This window comes from Hippocampus comes, unplaced genomic scaffold (assembly GCF_001891065.2).
Source record: "Hippocampus comes isolate QL1 unplaced genomic scaffold, H_comes_QL1_v1.1 scaffold158, whole genome shotgun sequence".
NCBI classification, from domain to species: domain Eukaryota; kingdom Metazoa; phylum Chordata; class Actinopteri; order Syngnathiformes; family Syngnathidae; genus Hippocampus; species Hippocampus comes.
Genome location: NW_017805548.1, coordinates 3,910,210 through 3,926,327, shown reverse-complemented (window position 1 = coordinate 3,926,327; position 16,118 = coordinate 3,910,210). Strand labels below are relative to the sequence as shown.

At 44.5% G+C, this 16,118-nt stretch overlaps 1 protein-coding gene across 3 annotated transcripts in view; it reads left to right on the top strand.

The window, feature by feature from the left end:
- pold4 (DNA polymerase delta 4, accessory subunit) overlaps positions 1–16,118 on the top strand; it is a 27,128-nt gene that overhangs the window by 2,541 nt on the left and 8,469 nt on the right. The window contains exons 1-4 of one of the 3 annotated variants that reach the window (XM_019879726.1): positions 7,294–7,451; positions 7,537–7,649; positions 13,349–13,432; positions 15,014–15,125. In XM_019879726.1, coding sequence (XP_019735285.1) covers positions 7,309–7,451; positions 7,537–7,649; positions 13,349–13,432; positions 15,014–15,125 — 452 coding nt within the window. In that variant the 5' untranslated portion in view covers positions 7,294–7,308. Of the gene's footprint in view, positions 1–7,293; positions 7,467–7,534; positions 7,650–13,348; positions 13,433–15,013; positions 15,126–16,118 lie in introns of those variants that run through there. The other 2 variants (XM_019879724.1, XM_019879727.1) reach the window with 2 other exon arrangements.

Below are 16,118 nucleotides of genomic sequence, written 5' to 3'. Positions count from 1 at the left end.
CCGAGCTTGATTTTCTGCAACCAGACGGTCCCATCTCGGGGTAATCGGAGACAATGACACCTCAAGTGTGTGGTTTATGTCCAGTCTACTTTGTAATTTTGTTTTAGTCGCCGTTGCTGCAGAAAACCCCCGCCTCACACAGGTAGAATGTCAGAAATAGGAACAGTGCTATTGTGGCGATCTCAGAGTATTCAGCCATAACTTTAATCCAATTGTCTCGAATGTACTTTTAAGGCCGCCGTCATTTGCGATCTCCAGCAGTTTTTTTACTCATTTTGCGAGCTCCAGCGTTTTGTTTTTAGCGTAATCTGTCATGTGACGGAGAAGCGTGGCTTGACGTGAGTCAAGCGTGACACAGACGGATGTAACGGAGAATCCGGTAATTTTTCAAAATAAAACATCTTTCGTATTCCGAAATAAATAAAATGGAAAAGGAAAGTTCTTTCTGTGCCGCCCGGTACCAAATGCCCTGCGGACCGGTACCGGTGGTTGGGGACCCCTGACCTTGAAGTTATGAGAACTAAAAACAACTCCAAATTTACAGAGTTTCAAACAACTCCAAATATACTGTACTGAGAGTTTTAAACAACTCCAAATATCCAGTGTTCAAATACTCCATGGAGTTTCAAATACCAAATACCATTTATATCAATGTATACGCATGTAAGAAGTGCAGAGGCCTTTGGTAATTTGTCAGGTGTACAAGCTATTATGTCTACCAGCAAGTCAGAATGTTTCAGCCATGCAGCATGGACATAACGAGCTCTAATTCAAATTTGATTCATATTTTCCAAAATGACAACATATACATGTTCCAGACGGTAAAGTGAAAAAAAAACCCAACCAAACAAACAAACAAACCATCAAGCAATTTTACTCAATTGAATCTTGAACAACCCAATTGTTCAAAACAATTGGGTTTTCTCTGAAAGGTGGTTGCGTCCCTCAACTGTCACACAGTGCACTTAGCATTCTTTATTATAAATGTGAGCATATCTTTATGAAAAGCATAATTATATCTTTATTAAAAGCAAAAGCGTTCTTCATTGCAAGCATAATCAATATATAATAGCAGGCATAACCGTTCTGCATTGCAAGCAGAATCAATTCATCATTAATAATATGCAAATGTATGATAACTTAAAACCATCAACATAACATGTAGAATTACCATTGACTATTTTCTATCTCCACTTGAGAACGCTTCTTGATGCTGTTCTGAGAGCTCTTATTCTTCCTGGGTGAACTTATCGTTGCTCGACAGCCAGGAAATTACTTATCTTATATTTTTATGTATTTTTTTTAATCCAAACAACTGATGTGCATGCATTAGTTTACTCGCTTTTATTTTGAAGGTGCCCAATGCCACTCGCTGACGGCAGATTAGCGTAATGCACAGTATTCACAATCGCAATGGCGGCTCACTTTACTTCAATTTTGCGAGTGGAGGATGGCTTGACCGCAGCGATGCATTGCAACTTGTGTACCGTCTCCACAATAGTCCGAGTTGCGATGTCAACATTAGCTTTCGGATGAAATGTCACGAGAATGATAAAAATATGGGTAAACGTTTTTTTTTTTCTTTTTGTGAAAGGAGTGTCAGGAGACAGGTACAATCTCGATGTAAGGATCTGGGGCTGTGTTATCCATTTGGTGCCCTAAGCATAAATGCTTTGTGGTGCCCCCCACACCTCCACACCACCCCTGACAGAAATGAACAATATCTGAGTATTTATCAGTTTTGCTTCATTTTAAAAAATAATAATGTTTCAAAAATATTGTAAGGGATCAATCATAATAATTAAGTCTTTCTAAACACTAAGAAGGGCACCAAATACTCAAATAAATAAAAATAACAAATTTTTAAGAATGCCTCTACTATTAACAAATAAACATGGTTGATCATCTGAAACTTTCACTTGGACTTGTGTTGCTCCTTGAACATCTTGAAGTATTGATCATGTAATCAAAAATACAAGACAAAATATCCAAGGGTTCTACAGTGAAATATAGTTTTGAAACTTGGTACAAACATTTTCGAAATTATGTTATTAGGGGTGTTCACACGGCACACATTTGCTCCGGCGCTGCACCGATGTATTTTGTTGCGATACATTTTACACCGGAGCAAATTTTGTGGAGCGTTCACATGTACAAAGCCCCTGAGCGTATTAGCACCGGCGCAGCGTCGGTGCAGCTCCACTTGCATTCACACGGCAGTTTCTGCAGCGGAGCAAAACGACAGAAAACAAATGAGCTGTTGAGTTGGTTCTTTTTAAAACGTATACACAACTCAAGCAACTACTGTACAGGCACGTCCTTCTCCTTCTCGGTCTCCGTGCCTTCTGCTCGAGAGTGACCGCCCCCGAAAACGTAAATCAACGATGACTTCAATGACACTCAGAAAAGCAAAAATGTAATGCGCCAAACAGAAAAATCAAGAGAGGAAATCACAAAATAAATTCTTTGGGGTGCGGGGGGTTGTGAATACACAACAAAGGAACAAACTACACAAACAACTCCGAGACAGTCCAGTCTCCTACAAAAGGAAAGATGACGTTTGGGGACTATTTCCCCCCCCCAGTTCTAGTTGAGATGGTATAACCCAAGAGGTGCTTGCTACGTTACCAGCCATGTCTTGTGTCTTGTTATTAAACAAACACATGACAGAAGTCAGACAGAGCGCGAAAGCAAGGCATTCTCGCCGTACGTAATCAACTCTTCTCATGCGTAGCGAGGCTACTCCCCTCTCGCAAACGAGCATTTGCTCCGGAGCAAATTGTAGCGTTCACACGTACCATTTTACATTGGTGCTGCCCCGCAAACGAGCATTTGCTCTGGATCAAATTTTTGCTCCGGTGTAAGCTGTTTTCCGGGGCTACGCCGGAGCAAATTTGCATGTGTGAACGCTCTACTGGCGCAGCGCCGGTGTAGCACTGGAGCAAATCTTGCCGTGTGAACACCCCTATTATGTTGGCCTATATTTAAAACACAAGTACATGAAATTTTCAGTATTCTACCTTAATAGACAAGGAATGTTAGTCCACTACATAAATATTCTGGACATAATGTGAAACTAGTAAATATGAAAGGAAGAAATCTCACACAGCTTTAAGATCGATTTTTTTCCCAAATTACAGTTTCACCAATAGATGTCGCTCTTGCTCTATGAACCTCTCAAATATGTCGCCATAGTCGTTGCATATAAAACAACTTTATCTCGTCATCGCCCATATCTCCATCCATATTTATTAATTTTCATAGCATAATCAACGTGCACGTCACAACTTTTCCACAACAGCATTTTGGGTTGTTTTTGGTGAGCTTGAATAACGCAGTCAGCACGAGCATTTCTTGAGGTACAGCATGTTTTTGGTCAGGAACTAGGGAATGTAAGAGCGAGGAATGGACGGGCACCAAAGCTTGACTGACGAAAGGTCCGCACAGGAGATTAATCTGTTTTTGCGTAAATGAGGCTACATTATTTTTGTACTACATATAGTTATTAACATACATAAAAAGACTATATTAGAAATCCTATATACTGTTATTACTATAATTCCTATTAGTATGATTTTTTTTTTTTTTTTTTTTAACGAGCTTGATTTTTGCTTTTGTTTTTTTGATGCTCCCAGGCTGCTGGTACCCTACACGCAGTGCGTGATCAGTGTATGCCAATTGCCGTACCTGGGAAGGAGGGCCATTGATGTCCAGATTCAGTTGTGGATCATGCTGTTTGTGCCACGTCTCTGTCACGGCAATAAAACTGCGGTCAAACCAGCCTCCACACGCAAAGATGAAGTCAAGCCAGCCACCACACCAATTATAAATACTGTGTGTTATGGTAATATGCCGACAGCAACCGGAGTAGGCCACCTTAAAAATAAAAGCTATCCAACAAATGCATGCACGTCAGTGGTTTGGATTTTAAATCCATCCATCCATCCATCCATTTTCTGATCCAGGTATTTTCACAAGGGTTACGGGGCGTCCCGAAGCCTATCCCAGCCATCTGTGGGAGGAAACCGGAATATCCGGAGAAAACCCATGCAGGCACAGGAAGAACATGCAAACTCCACACAGGAAGGCCCGAGCCGGAATCGAACCCATGGTCTCTGCACTGTGAGGTCGACGTGCTAACCTCTGGAACACCGGGCCACCCTGGATTGAAAAAAATCTTATAAAATAACTATTCTGCGGTCAGGCAACCATTAGTTCACCCAGGGATAATGCAAACAGTCTCAGAATTGCACCAAAAAACATTCTGAAGTTGAGATAGAAACAGCAGCTAATGTTAACTATGCTCAATGACTAAAATTACACCAGATTTTAAAAATTTATTAAAAATTCAATTTTCATTATCCCGCGCCCACACAAGGCTACCCAAAAATTTCAACCAGAGTACAGTCAAACCTCGGTTTTCGAACGTGTCTGTTCTCGACCAAATCGGTTTTCGACTAAAAATTTCGAGTTTTTTTATCTCGGAAGACGACCGAATTTCGGTTCTCGAACAAACTGAGCGCACTTGAATGCGTCACTTGACTCCTCTCGCCTTCCTTACACGAGGAAGTGACGCTTCCTTGTGTAGCGTTCCATTGTGCACAGACGTGTTCAATAAAGATTTTTTTTTTAAAAAGAGCGTGGTTTCGGTTTTCGAACCCAGCCGCTGGGGGGCAGTGCCCTCCCCTGGGGGTGCACTGTTCCCCAGTGCCGGTCCCAAGCCCGGAGAAATGGGGAGGGTTGCGTCAGGAATGGCATCCGGCGTAAAACTTTTGCCAAGACGACCATGCGAGTTGGTAGGACGGTTTACAGGGGCGGATGGAGGTTGCTGACTCGCTGTGGCGACCCCTGAATAGGGACGTGCCGAAAGGAGAAGAAGAAGAGGTTTCGGTTTTCGAACAAATCGGTTTTCGAATAGCCTTCTGGAACGGATTATGGTTGAAAAACCGAGGTATGACTGTACTTTCATTAGGATCTGATGTTGCATTTTAAAATAAAAGTTCTCTGAAATCTGAAATTTTGACCTTTCAAACAGATTTGGTGTTGCATTAAAAATTTCATCCTGACGGCAGGGTGGACAACTTGTTCGCACATCTGCCTCACAATGCAGAGGTGTGGGGTTTGATCTGGCCTCGGGCCCCTGTGCGTATCAATATAGAGTTGTATTTTCGAAACTTTTATGCAAATTATTTAACTCTCCAAGTATGGTTGTTTTGCTAATGTACTTACGCAGATCAGACAGTAATGCTCAGACTGACCGGAAGAACAGTTTGATTTTGCTCCGGATTTTTCTATCCAAATATTGCGAGACAAAGGATATAGACTCAAAGTGGCTCCTAATTTTCCATTTGGATAAAAGACATAAAAGGCTCATGTAAAGACGGAAGTATAGTGGCTATTGCATACTCTCTTCATTTTATAATGCTTTATGGACTGACTGAAGTTATTGATATTGTGAAATCTGAGAGGAGAGCAGGTTGCCGACACAATCACATTTTCAGATCTAATTTTACAGCCATCAGCTACAAAGGTAAGTGGTTGCATTAACTTGCTTCCACCCTCCACCCTCAGCCCCTTTTAAAACTGACCTCATTTTTAGATATACCATCACTGAATTCTTCTTTACTGTATTCAAATGTGGTCAGTCCCCACACGGGACTATTAATGATACAAATTAGTGACCAATCTAATGCAAAGGGGTCGGGAACCTATGGCTCGCGAGCCAGGTGTGGCTCTTTGATGATTACATCTGGCTCGCAGATAAAACAAAATATTCTCACTTGTTTAATCCATCCATCAATTTTTCACTGCTCATGTCCTGTTCAGGGCTGCAGTTGGTGGCAGGAGCGATTTTAATTAGATGATACTGGCCTACGCTGGCCGTTGCTGTGGAAACAGTTAACGCCCCCTTTTGAATCAGCCCGCTCAGTCATTAGCTCAAAGCTAATCCTTCGACGAATAAGATGGCGAAAGAAAAAAAGATGCCAACACAATCTGGAGCTGAACACGCTCAAGACTGTTGAGATGATGGTGGACTTCAGGAAACATCCTTCGCTCCAGCTGCCCCTCACATTATTCAGCTGCCCTGTGTCAACTATCGAGACTCTCAAGTTCCTGGAACTCACGGTTCTCTGAGGACAAGAAGTGGGATGCGAACATCAAGTCCTTTCTGAAAAAGGCCCAGCAGAGGCTTCTGAGGAAACATGGCCTGCCACTGGAGCTGCTGAGACAGTTCCACACAGCCGTCATCGAATCAGTCCTGTGTTTCTCCATCACAGTTTGGTTTGGGGCCGCCAAAAAAAAGGACAAAATCTGCTTGCAACAGGCTGTTAAGACTGCGGGAAAAATCATTGGCACTGCCATACCCACTCTCGAGGACTTGCACACCGCAAGAACCAAGAAAAGGGCACAGAAAATCCTACTGGACCCCCGCACCTTGCCTACCTCTTCCAGCTACTCCCCTCAGACAACCATGCGCACCAAAACCAGCAGACTATTTCAACAGCTTCCTCCCTCTCGCCATTAACTCCCTAAACCATAACTCAAATATATAGAGGCCTTTTGCAATTTTGCACATGGAACAGTATTACCACAATGATCATTGTAGCTCCAGCTCTGTACATACTTGAACAATTGTCATTGATCAATATTCCACAGCAGTCCGCAGACCGGGCAGGTGCGGAGGAGTGGAGGAGCTCAGAGAAGTAATGTGGGGCGAGGCCATTTAAAGATTTGAAAACAAATAGTGGAATATTAAAAATAACTCTAAAATGTTGACGGAGCCAGTGAAGGGATGCCAGCGTAGGAGTTATGTGCTCCCTATTAGGAGTACTAGTCAAGAGGCGAGCAGCAACATTCAGGACCAACTGGAGATGCCTAATGGAGGATTGGCTGACTCCAAAGTAACGCGCATGACAATAATCCAGCCGAAATGTGACAAGAGCATAAATTACTGTTTCAAAGTGCTCTTGAAAAAGGAGAGGCTTTACTTTAGCCAGTGGCCTAATATGAAAGAAGCTAGATTGAACAACAACACCAATTTGCCGGTCCAAATGAGATTGTTGACTTAAAATAAGGAGCCATGTGTCCCAAGTCCGCTGGATGGGATGTACATGGGCCACTGTGATCAAACACCATTGGTTCTCTTTTCTTTTAATTGAAATTCAAGAAATTTATTGCCATCCAGGCCTTGATTTCCTCGAGACAGGATAAAAGTGGCCTAAATGAGAAAGCAACTTTTTTTGCTCAGCGGGACATAGATCTGACAGTCATCCGCATAGTAGTGGAAAGAAATACTGTTTCCTTAAGATGGAACCAAAATGGAGTAGATACAATGAAAACAGCAGAGCTGGAGCTGAACCCCTCGTCAAAGGAGGCGCAAATGGCAGTAATGCCGTGGTGTTATGGCAGAGCCAGCGACTGGTACTAGGCACGAGTCAACAGAGTCCAGGGTGCACCACGACGGAGTAATGGCAAATATACCACCATTTCTTGTCGAATTGAATTGTCTTATGCCACTCCGTTTGTGTGTTACAGATCAGCCGTCAACATGACCACCAAGAATGGACTTATAACTGATTCATTCAAGGTGGTGAAGAAGGCAAGAAAAGTGGCAAAGCGGGATGAGACGCTAGCTCCTCCACCACAGAGTCCGTATACTTTTCCTATTCGTCTGCTTTTTCCGTCAAGTTAAATGGCTGTTTTAGAATCTTTTAATAATATGTTAAATTTTTCAGAACTTAGTTCTCAAGAAATTTTGCAAACAGTGGTTCTTGTCATTTTGATGTCAAACTCCGGTGTTCAATTTGCGATGGCAGAACAAGTTGTTCTTAAATTCAGCAAAGCAAGACTTTACTAGTCTTTAGGTACAGGGGGAGACGGCACGGTGGTCGACTGGTTTGCACGTCCACCATACAGTGCAGAGGTGCAGGGTTCAAATCTGGCTCATGTTCTCCCACGTGCCTGCTTGGATTTTCTCCAGGTATGCTGGTTTCCTCCCTACATCCCCAAAACATGCATGACAGGTGAATGGAACACTCTAAATTGTGGTGTGTGTGGTGTGACTGTGAGTGCAGATGGTTATTCTTTGATGTGTGCCTTGTGATTGGCTGGCATCCAGTTCAGAGTGTTCGCCGCCTACAGCCCGTCTTTGATGTGTGCCTTGTGATTGGCTGGCATCCAGTTCAGAGTGTTCGCCGCCTACAGCCCGTCTTTGATGTGTGCCTTGTGATTGGCTGGCATCCAGTTCAGAGTGTTCGCCGCCTACAGCCCGATGTGGCTGGGAGCCTCGCACGGATAGACAGATTAGAAAATGGATGGACAGTCACGGGGATATAAATATTGGAAGGGCCATTTTGTGTACTCATATATACAGTAGGTCGTAGCTCTCAAACTGCCGGCCTGCGGGCCGCATAGTTTGAGGCCCCCGCAGTGATATGAAAGTTTAATGTTAGTGCAGCCCGCGGGAGTTTGATATGGATGCTGTATGTGTTAGCACTACCTCCTTGCTAAATAGTTAGGTCTGTCTCATTCAAAGGCTAACAGCTTCGGAGCACCTGGACTATAGCGGCCCAGCACCAGCTTGAATACATGTGTAAACCACAGATGTAAACAACCTGCCGCTGCTGCCTTCACTTGTACTGCTGAATACACGTTTAGACAGATAAACAACATGCCAGTGTAGCTGTCACCGGAGCCAGGTGCTCCGAAGCACCAGACCTGACGTAACACACGCACAAGAATGGGGAAAATGATTGATAAGACGCTACCACAGGGTTCCCACGGGTCCTTAAAGTTCATAAAAATGTCTACATGCCTTCCTGGTTCCCGCTCTGCTTTTCCCGCTGTCTCCGATCAGTTCCGATGATTATCACGTCATTACTTCGGGTCATTTCAGGCCAATTTTACATATAGTATGTCAAATAACAGGTTAGCTGATTGCCCCTAAAAATAAAGATGTGCCCTTCCTTTGGCAGCAATGATTTGAACACCAGCTCAATGATATGTGCCTGTCTGTTCATTAAATCCACAGTGAATACCCTGCTGAATGGAGAAAAAGTCCTTAAAAAATGGCTAAATTAGCCCTCAAAAGTCCAAAAAAGGCCCAGAAATAAAAAGCAAGTGGAAGAGTGGGAACCCTGTCCCATGGAGTTCGCACTATTACATACACACAAGCGAAGTTTTATGTGCATGTGTCCATGTTAGCGTTAGCTCCATGCTCGCCACTAACACTTTTCAAACTGTATAACATTTTTTTATTTATTTAATTTTATATGAAACGACCACCACGCACACTTTGTGTTTCCATGGTTTATGACCTTCCAACCAAACACTGTGCCATGCTCGACGTCATATGCAGATGCAGGACCCTGAGCCGATCCGGTACCAGCAGAAATTACGTTCTTTGTACGTCAGCTCAACACTAAAACTAACATTTAAATACGACAGTGATGCCTAGTAGAGGTGTCAAATTATCACGTTAATTGTGAATAATTCATTACAGTAATATTTAGTGTGCTATGTTTTTTAATCGCGTTAATCTAACTTTTAATTGCTGACTTTATTGTTTCTGTAGGTGGGTTGCCTTTTTCTAATATCTGTTTTTATGTGTTGGCTTCCTGTGTTCGAGTTGTTGAGGGTGGGGAAACAACTGTCAGTCACAGCCTGAAGCAGACATTGATTGGCTGTCATTACGTTTGGGCTTGTTTAGCATAAGATGATTGGCTCCCATTGGAGTTGGGCAGGCTAAGTAAGCAGCAGTGAGGAGTGGAGAGGTGAAAATGGAGGAGCATGTGAGAGTTCTCGGCACAATGAATGGACAATTTACATTCCAAAAACACCCTGACAGTACTATTGATAAAGGTAGAGTGTTGTGCCTAATTTGTAAGGAGTTTGCTTCCCACCGAAGCAGCTCAAGTTTAGCCTCCTACATCAATGCAAAACACCCAGTCGCGAGTGCAGCCACGGCTAATGTTAGCACCGAAAGCGTGAGCAATTGAGGGAGCCATAGCAAAGCTCTTCGCCAAACTAAACTCGAGGAGAACACCCCGCGTACGAGGCATGAAGTCAGCATAGCTGCTGAGTCCTGAGATTAAAATTTAGATTAACACGATAAAAAAACATGACACACTAAATATGATTGTAATTAATTATTCGCAATGAACACGATAATTTGACCTCTCTCTCTCTCTCTCTCTCTCTCTCTCTCTCTCTCATCCCACAACGCTGCCTGCTTATCCACTTTACGGATGACCGGGGGGGGGGGGGGGGGGGGGGGGGGGGCAGGTTTTCAGGTCAAGTCTGTCTAGTCAATAGCCTGACAGTAGTCGGCAGGAATGAGCGGCGGTACCTCTCCTTCTTGCAGCGTGGGTGAATCAGTCTCTGGCTGAAGGAGCTGCCCTGTGCTGTCAGGGTGGCCTGCAGGTGGTGGGAGGAGGTCATAGCTTTGAGCTTGGCTCGCATCCTCCTGTTGCCCACCTCCTCCAGAGTGTCCAGGGAGCAGCCCAGGACAGAGCTGGCCCCCCTGACCTGTCTGTCCAGTCTCTCTCTGTCCCGGGCTGAGATGCTGCCTGACCAGCAGACTATGCCATAATGAATGGCTGAGGCCGCCACAGAGTCAAAGGTCTTAAGGAGTGACCCCTGAACTTCAAAAGACCTCAGTTTTCTGAGCAGGAAGAGCTCTCCCCCTTCCTGATCAGAGTGTCAGTGTTGGTAGACCAGTCTGGTTTATTGTTGAGAAGAACACCCAGGTACTTGTAGGAGGTCACCCTCTCTATGTCCGTACCCTGGATGTTCATCAGTGCAGGTGAAGACAGTTTCCTGCAGAAATCCACAACCAACTCCTTAGTTTTCCTGGGGTTGATCTGGACGTGGTTCTGCAGGCACCAGTCCAGTCCGCTGTCAGTCCCCTGTACTCCCGATCATCTCCGTCCGTAATGAGGCCGACGATCGCGGAGTCATCAGAGAACTTCTGAACTTCTGAGGTGCAGAGAGTAAACAGGAATGGAGCCAGGACAGTCCCCTGCGGCACCCCAGTGCTGCAGAGAAGCCTGTCCGACTCACAGCCCTGTGCCCTCACGTATTGTGGACGGTTTGTGAGATAATCTGTAATCCATGATATGAGGTGGTGGTCCACTCCGGTGTGCTGCAGCTTGCCCCCCAGCAGGTTGGGCTGGATGGTGTTGAAGGCACTGGAGAAATCAAAGAACGTGATCCTCACAGTGCTCCCAGCTTTCTCCAGGTGTGACAATGCAGAATGGAGGAGAGAGATGATGGCGTCCTCCACGCCGATGCCGGGCTGGTAGGCAAACTGCAGCAGGTCCAGTGACGAGCTCACCAGCGGTCGGAGGTAGGCGGGGGCGAATCTCTCTAGCGTCTTCATCAGGTGAGACGTCAGCGCCCCCGGTCTGTAGCTGTTGAGTTCCTTCGGGGGGTCTTAGGCACTGGGACCAGGCACGATGTTTTCTACAGCCGTGGAACTCTGCCCAGCTTCAGGCTCAGGTTGAACATGTGCTGGACAATTTTACACAGCTGGTTGGAGCAGGTCCTGAAGAGCCGGGAGCTGATGTTGTCCGGACCTGCTGCCTTCCTCACCTTCATCTTCCTCAGTAGGTTCCTCACCTGCTCTGTAGTGACAGACAGGCAGGAGCCAGGAGGAGGAGACAGACTGGGGGTTGAAGATGAGGGGGCTTGGCTGAGAGGGCAGTTGCTCGGTGTTGGAAGCTAGTCATGTGAGGAGGAGAGCACCAGATGTCTGGTCAAACCAATTGAAAAAAACGGTTTTGCTCGTCTGCCCAATCCTTGTCCCTCACAGTCTCCATGTTTGGGCTTTTGTGGCCTGAAATTCTTTTCAGGCCTTTCCATTTTAACCCTTTAGGCCTCTTTCATCTCTCTGATCTTTCTCCTCAGCTGGATCTGCACATCCTTCAGCTCCTCTCTGTTTCTCGACATGAGTAATCCACGGTTTGTTGTTGGAAAAACACCGCAAAGTCCTGCTGGGTACGGTGTTCTCCTCACAAAAGTTTATGTCGTCCGTGATTGTGTTGGTGAGTGAATCAATGTTCTCCCATGAACCTCACTGAAGACGTCCCACCTGGTTGAGTCGAAGCAGTCCTTCAGAGCCTCTTCAGCCACCATGGTCCACCTTCTGACCATGCAGGTCATAGCTGGCTGCCTGTGTACAAGGGGTTTGTACACAGGCTGGAGATGCACCATGTTGTGGTACGCTCTTCCAAGAGGGGGCAGGGGGTGGGGTGTATATGCCTCCTTGGTGTTGGCATAAAACAAGTCGAAACTTTTATTGTCTCTGGTGGCACAGGTCACATACTGAGTGAAGGTAGGGAGTGAGGATGATAGAGAGACGTGGTTAAAGTCCCCCGAGATGATCAGAAGGGCGTTGAGGCTCTGTGTTTGCAGCCTGTTCACTACCGACATCAAAGCATCACATGCTGCATCGCCATTAGATGACGGGGGAACGTACACAGACAGTCACAGCTATAATTAGCTGACGGGTGAACGTACACAGACGGTCACAGCTATAACGTGTGAAAATTCCCTCGGGAGGTAGTGCGGCTTGAGGCTAATGGCTAGCAGCTCAATGTCCAGGCTGCAGAGTTGCTCCCTGATAGTGATGTGCCCAGGGTTACACCATCCATCGTTCACAAACACAACCAGTCCCCCTCCTTTCCTCTTACCACTCCCTGCCATCTTGTCTGCACGTACAAGTTGGAAGCCTTCCAACTCGGCGTGTGTGTCCGGAGTAACTGCTTTCAGCCATGACTCCGTGAATAGCAGCAGGGTAGACTCGCGGTACGCCCTCTAATGCCGGGTTAGCACAGCTAGCTCGTCCATCTTGTTCGGGAGCGATCTTACGTTCCCCATGATGATGGAAGGGAGGACATGTCTATATCTTCTCCTCCTTCTTAGCCGCTCCTTCCCGGCCCGACAGCCCTGTTTCCTCCTCTTCAACTCACGGGGAATGTCTGGTTTGCCGCCGGCCAGTAGCGCGCTGTTAGCCCGCTAAGCTAACAGCTGGTCCCTACTGTAAACAATCAGGTCACGCAAGCGAGCGGGTTGTCTGAACACAGTAAACGTAAAAAGATAAAAGAAAATAATGGAGATGAGAAGAAATGAAGATGCCCATCTCCTCCCCAATGTATACTGTTTATGAGTTCACAATCAGAATGGCCCTCCGAGGGAAAATGATGTGGCCCACAACAAAAATGAGTTTGTCATCTCTGCTGTCAGTGTTCAAAAAGGAGTGGCCAGGGAGTTCGTTCTGCATTCGGTATGAATATGACCTTGTTATGCTTGAATTCTTTCAGAATTTTCTGTACTGTATATTGAACAGATGCTGAAACTTCAATACGTCAACATGAAGAGCAACAGAAACTGATACAGTTTGACCTGGACTGGAGATTTGGGCCTAGTACAGGTAACCCTGTAATATTTATTCATGCCTTGGAATGCGTATTCATCAAAATATTGCAGACAAATGTCCCATGAAGTGGTCACAGACTAGCGGGTCAGAAAAGGTAAAAAGGTGCAGTGTAAAGCCCTCATTAAATAATGTGTAATTCTTAAATGAACAGATTATTGAGTTTAATGGAAGGCTTCTAGCTTTATGCTCGAGTCAAGATGGCTGCTGCTGCATCAATCTGCAGTCTGCTGGCTCAACTATTTCTTCCGATGGTGATCAAATGAATTATCTCCACACAAATATTTGCTGCACTCTTATGGAACACCTGTGGTAAATTAAACGCTAATTTTATATGTTTGTAGTTAGAGAGCAGAGACTCAATCTCTTCACATTGAGTGGAAGAATTTGCTGTTCCCACAACAGCTGTTGAGCAAATTACTCGTTAAACTGTCTTGGACATGGACGCACCAAATGAAACTCGACATGATTTCATATTTGGACATCAACTGAACCAACTTGGAGCTAGTCTGAGGAAAAATAGATCTCTCACTTACCATATGCTTGGAGAATAGGTCATTGATCTTGAGTGGAGAGTTGGCTCAACTGAGGATGGCATCCCAGACTTGGTCAGACAAGTAAAAGCACTCAAATTTAAAGTACCACATAAAACACTTGATAACTCAGGAGCTCAAATCACAGCCAATACTTCAAATAATTTCTGCAATCTCATTACAGGTACCACAAACTAAATAACCATTAAATACAAGATTAATTAAACAAGAACTAAATTAATAATATAGAATTGAAGATCATGGGAGGCACTCTCATCTTTCAAAAATCGAAAACAGACTGCAAACAAGATGTGCGTCCCCGCGCAGATTCAGGCTACACCACCTGGACCCAACAGGGAGTAAAAGAGTGCTAATCAACTTAAATAACAAGACAGTCGGAGGGCGACACGCTTTGGCAGCCACTAGTCACTGCCTTACATCATGAAGACAAAAGAGAAGACATTTCATGGATGATAACATTGCAAAAGTGGCAAGTGCAGTTACCAAGAAGGTGTACAAAATCGTGCCCACGCTGGCAGTTTCGAAAAATTACAAAACTAGTATGTGTGATAGTTATCTTGCATCAAAAAAAAGAGATAATGAATGATTAATAAATGACACCGCAACGAGACAGCGTAATTTAACTGAAAAATGTTCTCTCATTCAACAGAGGTCAAGGATCATTCATTCATTCTGTAGTAAAATACACATTTACCACTTTTAAATGGTCTGTCATGTTGTGTGCAATGTCCCGTATTTTTTTTTTCATGGTGCTGTCTTTTATGCATGTTCATGTGGGATGTCCACATGAACCGATGCTCGCACATGAGAAAGTATGTTCCTCCGTATAACTTCTCATGTTGCACTGGCAAAAAGAATGAGCTGGTACCACCCCTGAGGAAGGATGAAACGAAAGACTCATTGAGTAAACCACTCTCGAAAACACTCAGGATGTAAAAAAACAAAAATGTTGCATCCTGATTTGCTAAGCATTCTTTTTTTTTTTTTTTTTTTTTTTAATGATCATACATGTTTCCTGCCCTAGGTATCAGCAGGCTTCAAAGATGGGACCGGGCAAAACTTCATGGTTTGAATCCACCGGAGGACATCAGAGAACTGCTGCTCTTAAAACAAAATAATCAAGAGTACAAGCTGAGGTGAAATATATTTATGCAATTGTGTGCCCTGCGAAACACTTGGAACATGAGCAGAGTGTTATTAATATTGTGATTATTATTATTGTTACTTTAAGAGCATGTAAAAGACCGGAGGTGGGCGTGTGTACATTTTGCTGTCATTTGTCATTCGTCAGCGACCTGCACACCTATCCATCATCGTCAGTCCGTCTATATTTCAAGCCAAACAATCCTGTAATCATCAGTCCGTCAAATTTATTTTACCTCCACTTCCATCAGTTTAAAAAAATGAAATAAACACACACCGTAGTCCAACAGACGAAATATCCAATAGATCACGTGTCAAAGTCAAGGCCCGGGGGCCAAATCCGGCCTGCCACGTCATTTTATGTGGCCCACGAAAACAAATCATCTGTGTCAATTTCCATGATCCTTGATTGAATCTGTACTGAAATCTCGAATTGTCATTCGTAGTAAATAACGGTGACATTTTGCAATCATTTTGTTCCCCTCTTGATATTCATTTGAGCAATAATTCAGTGATGGCAATTTTCCGCGGATATGCGGAAATCCGCCATTTTATTTCTTAAATTGATCATTTTTGTGAATCCTCTAAATCCGTTGAGAAAATTTTCGAGGGGGTCAGGTACCTTATCGTCGAGTTTTCACGAGCTCTCCCGATCAGTCTTTCCATCTTCCGATTGTAAACAGCCCTGCGATTGGACGTGTATGATGTCTTACTTGTTGTGATTGGTCGCTATATCGGCAAATGCAAATCACAACCAATCCGTGTTCGCCTTCCTAAAGCCCTTTCTCGCGAATGCCGAATGTTATTGAGACTCGCGACGAAGCTAAAGTGCATCAGATAGATGCGGATCTGAAAAACACGTTTCGATGGGACTGGTTGGATAGAAAGCTGACGGTGTCCCCAGTAGGAAACAGTAAAGAGGAACCATTGTGCTTGTGTCGGATTTCATGAAAAAGCTCGATGTCGCCGTTAAAGCTCCGTGTACA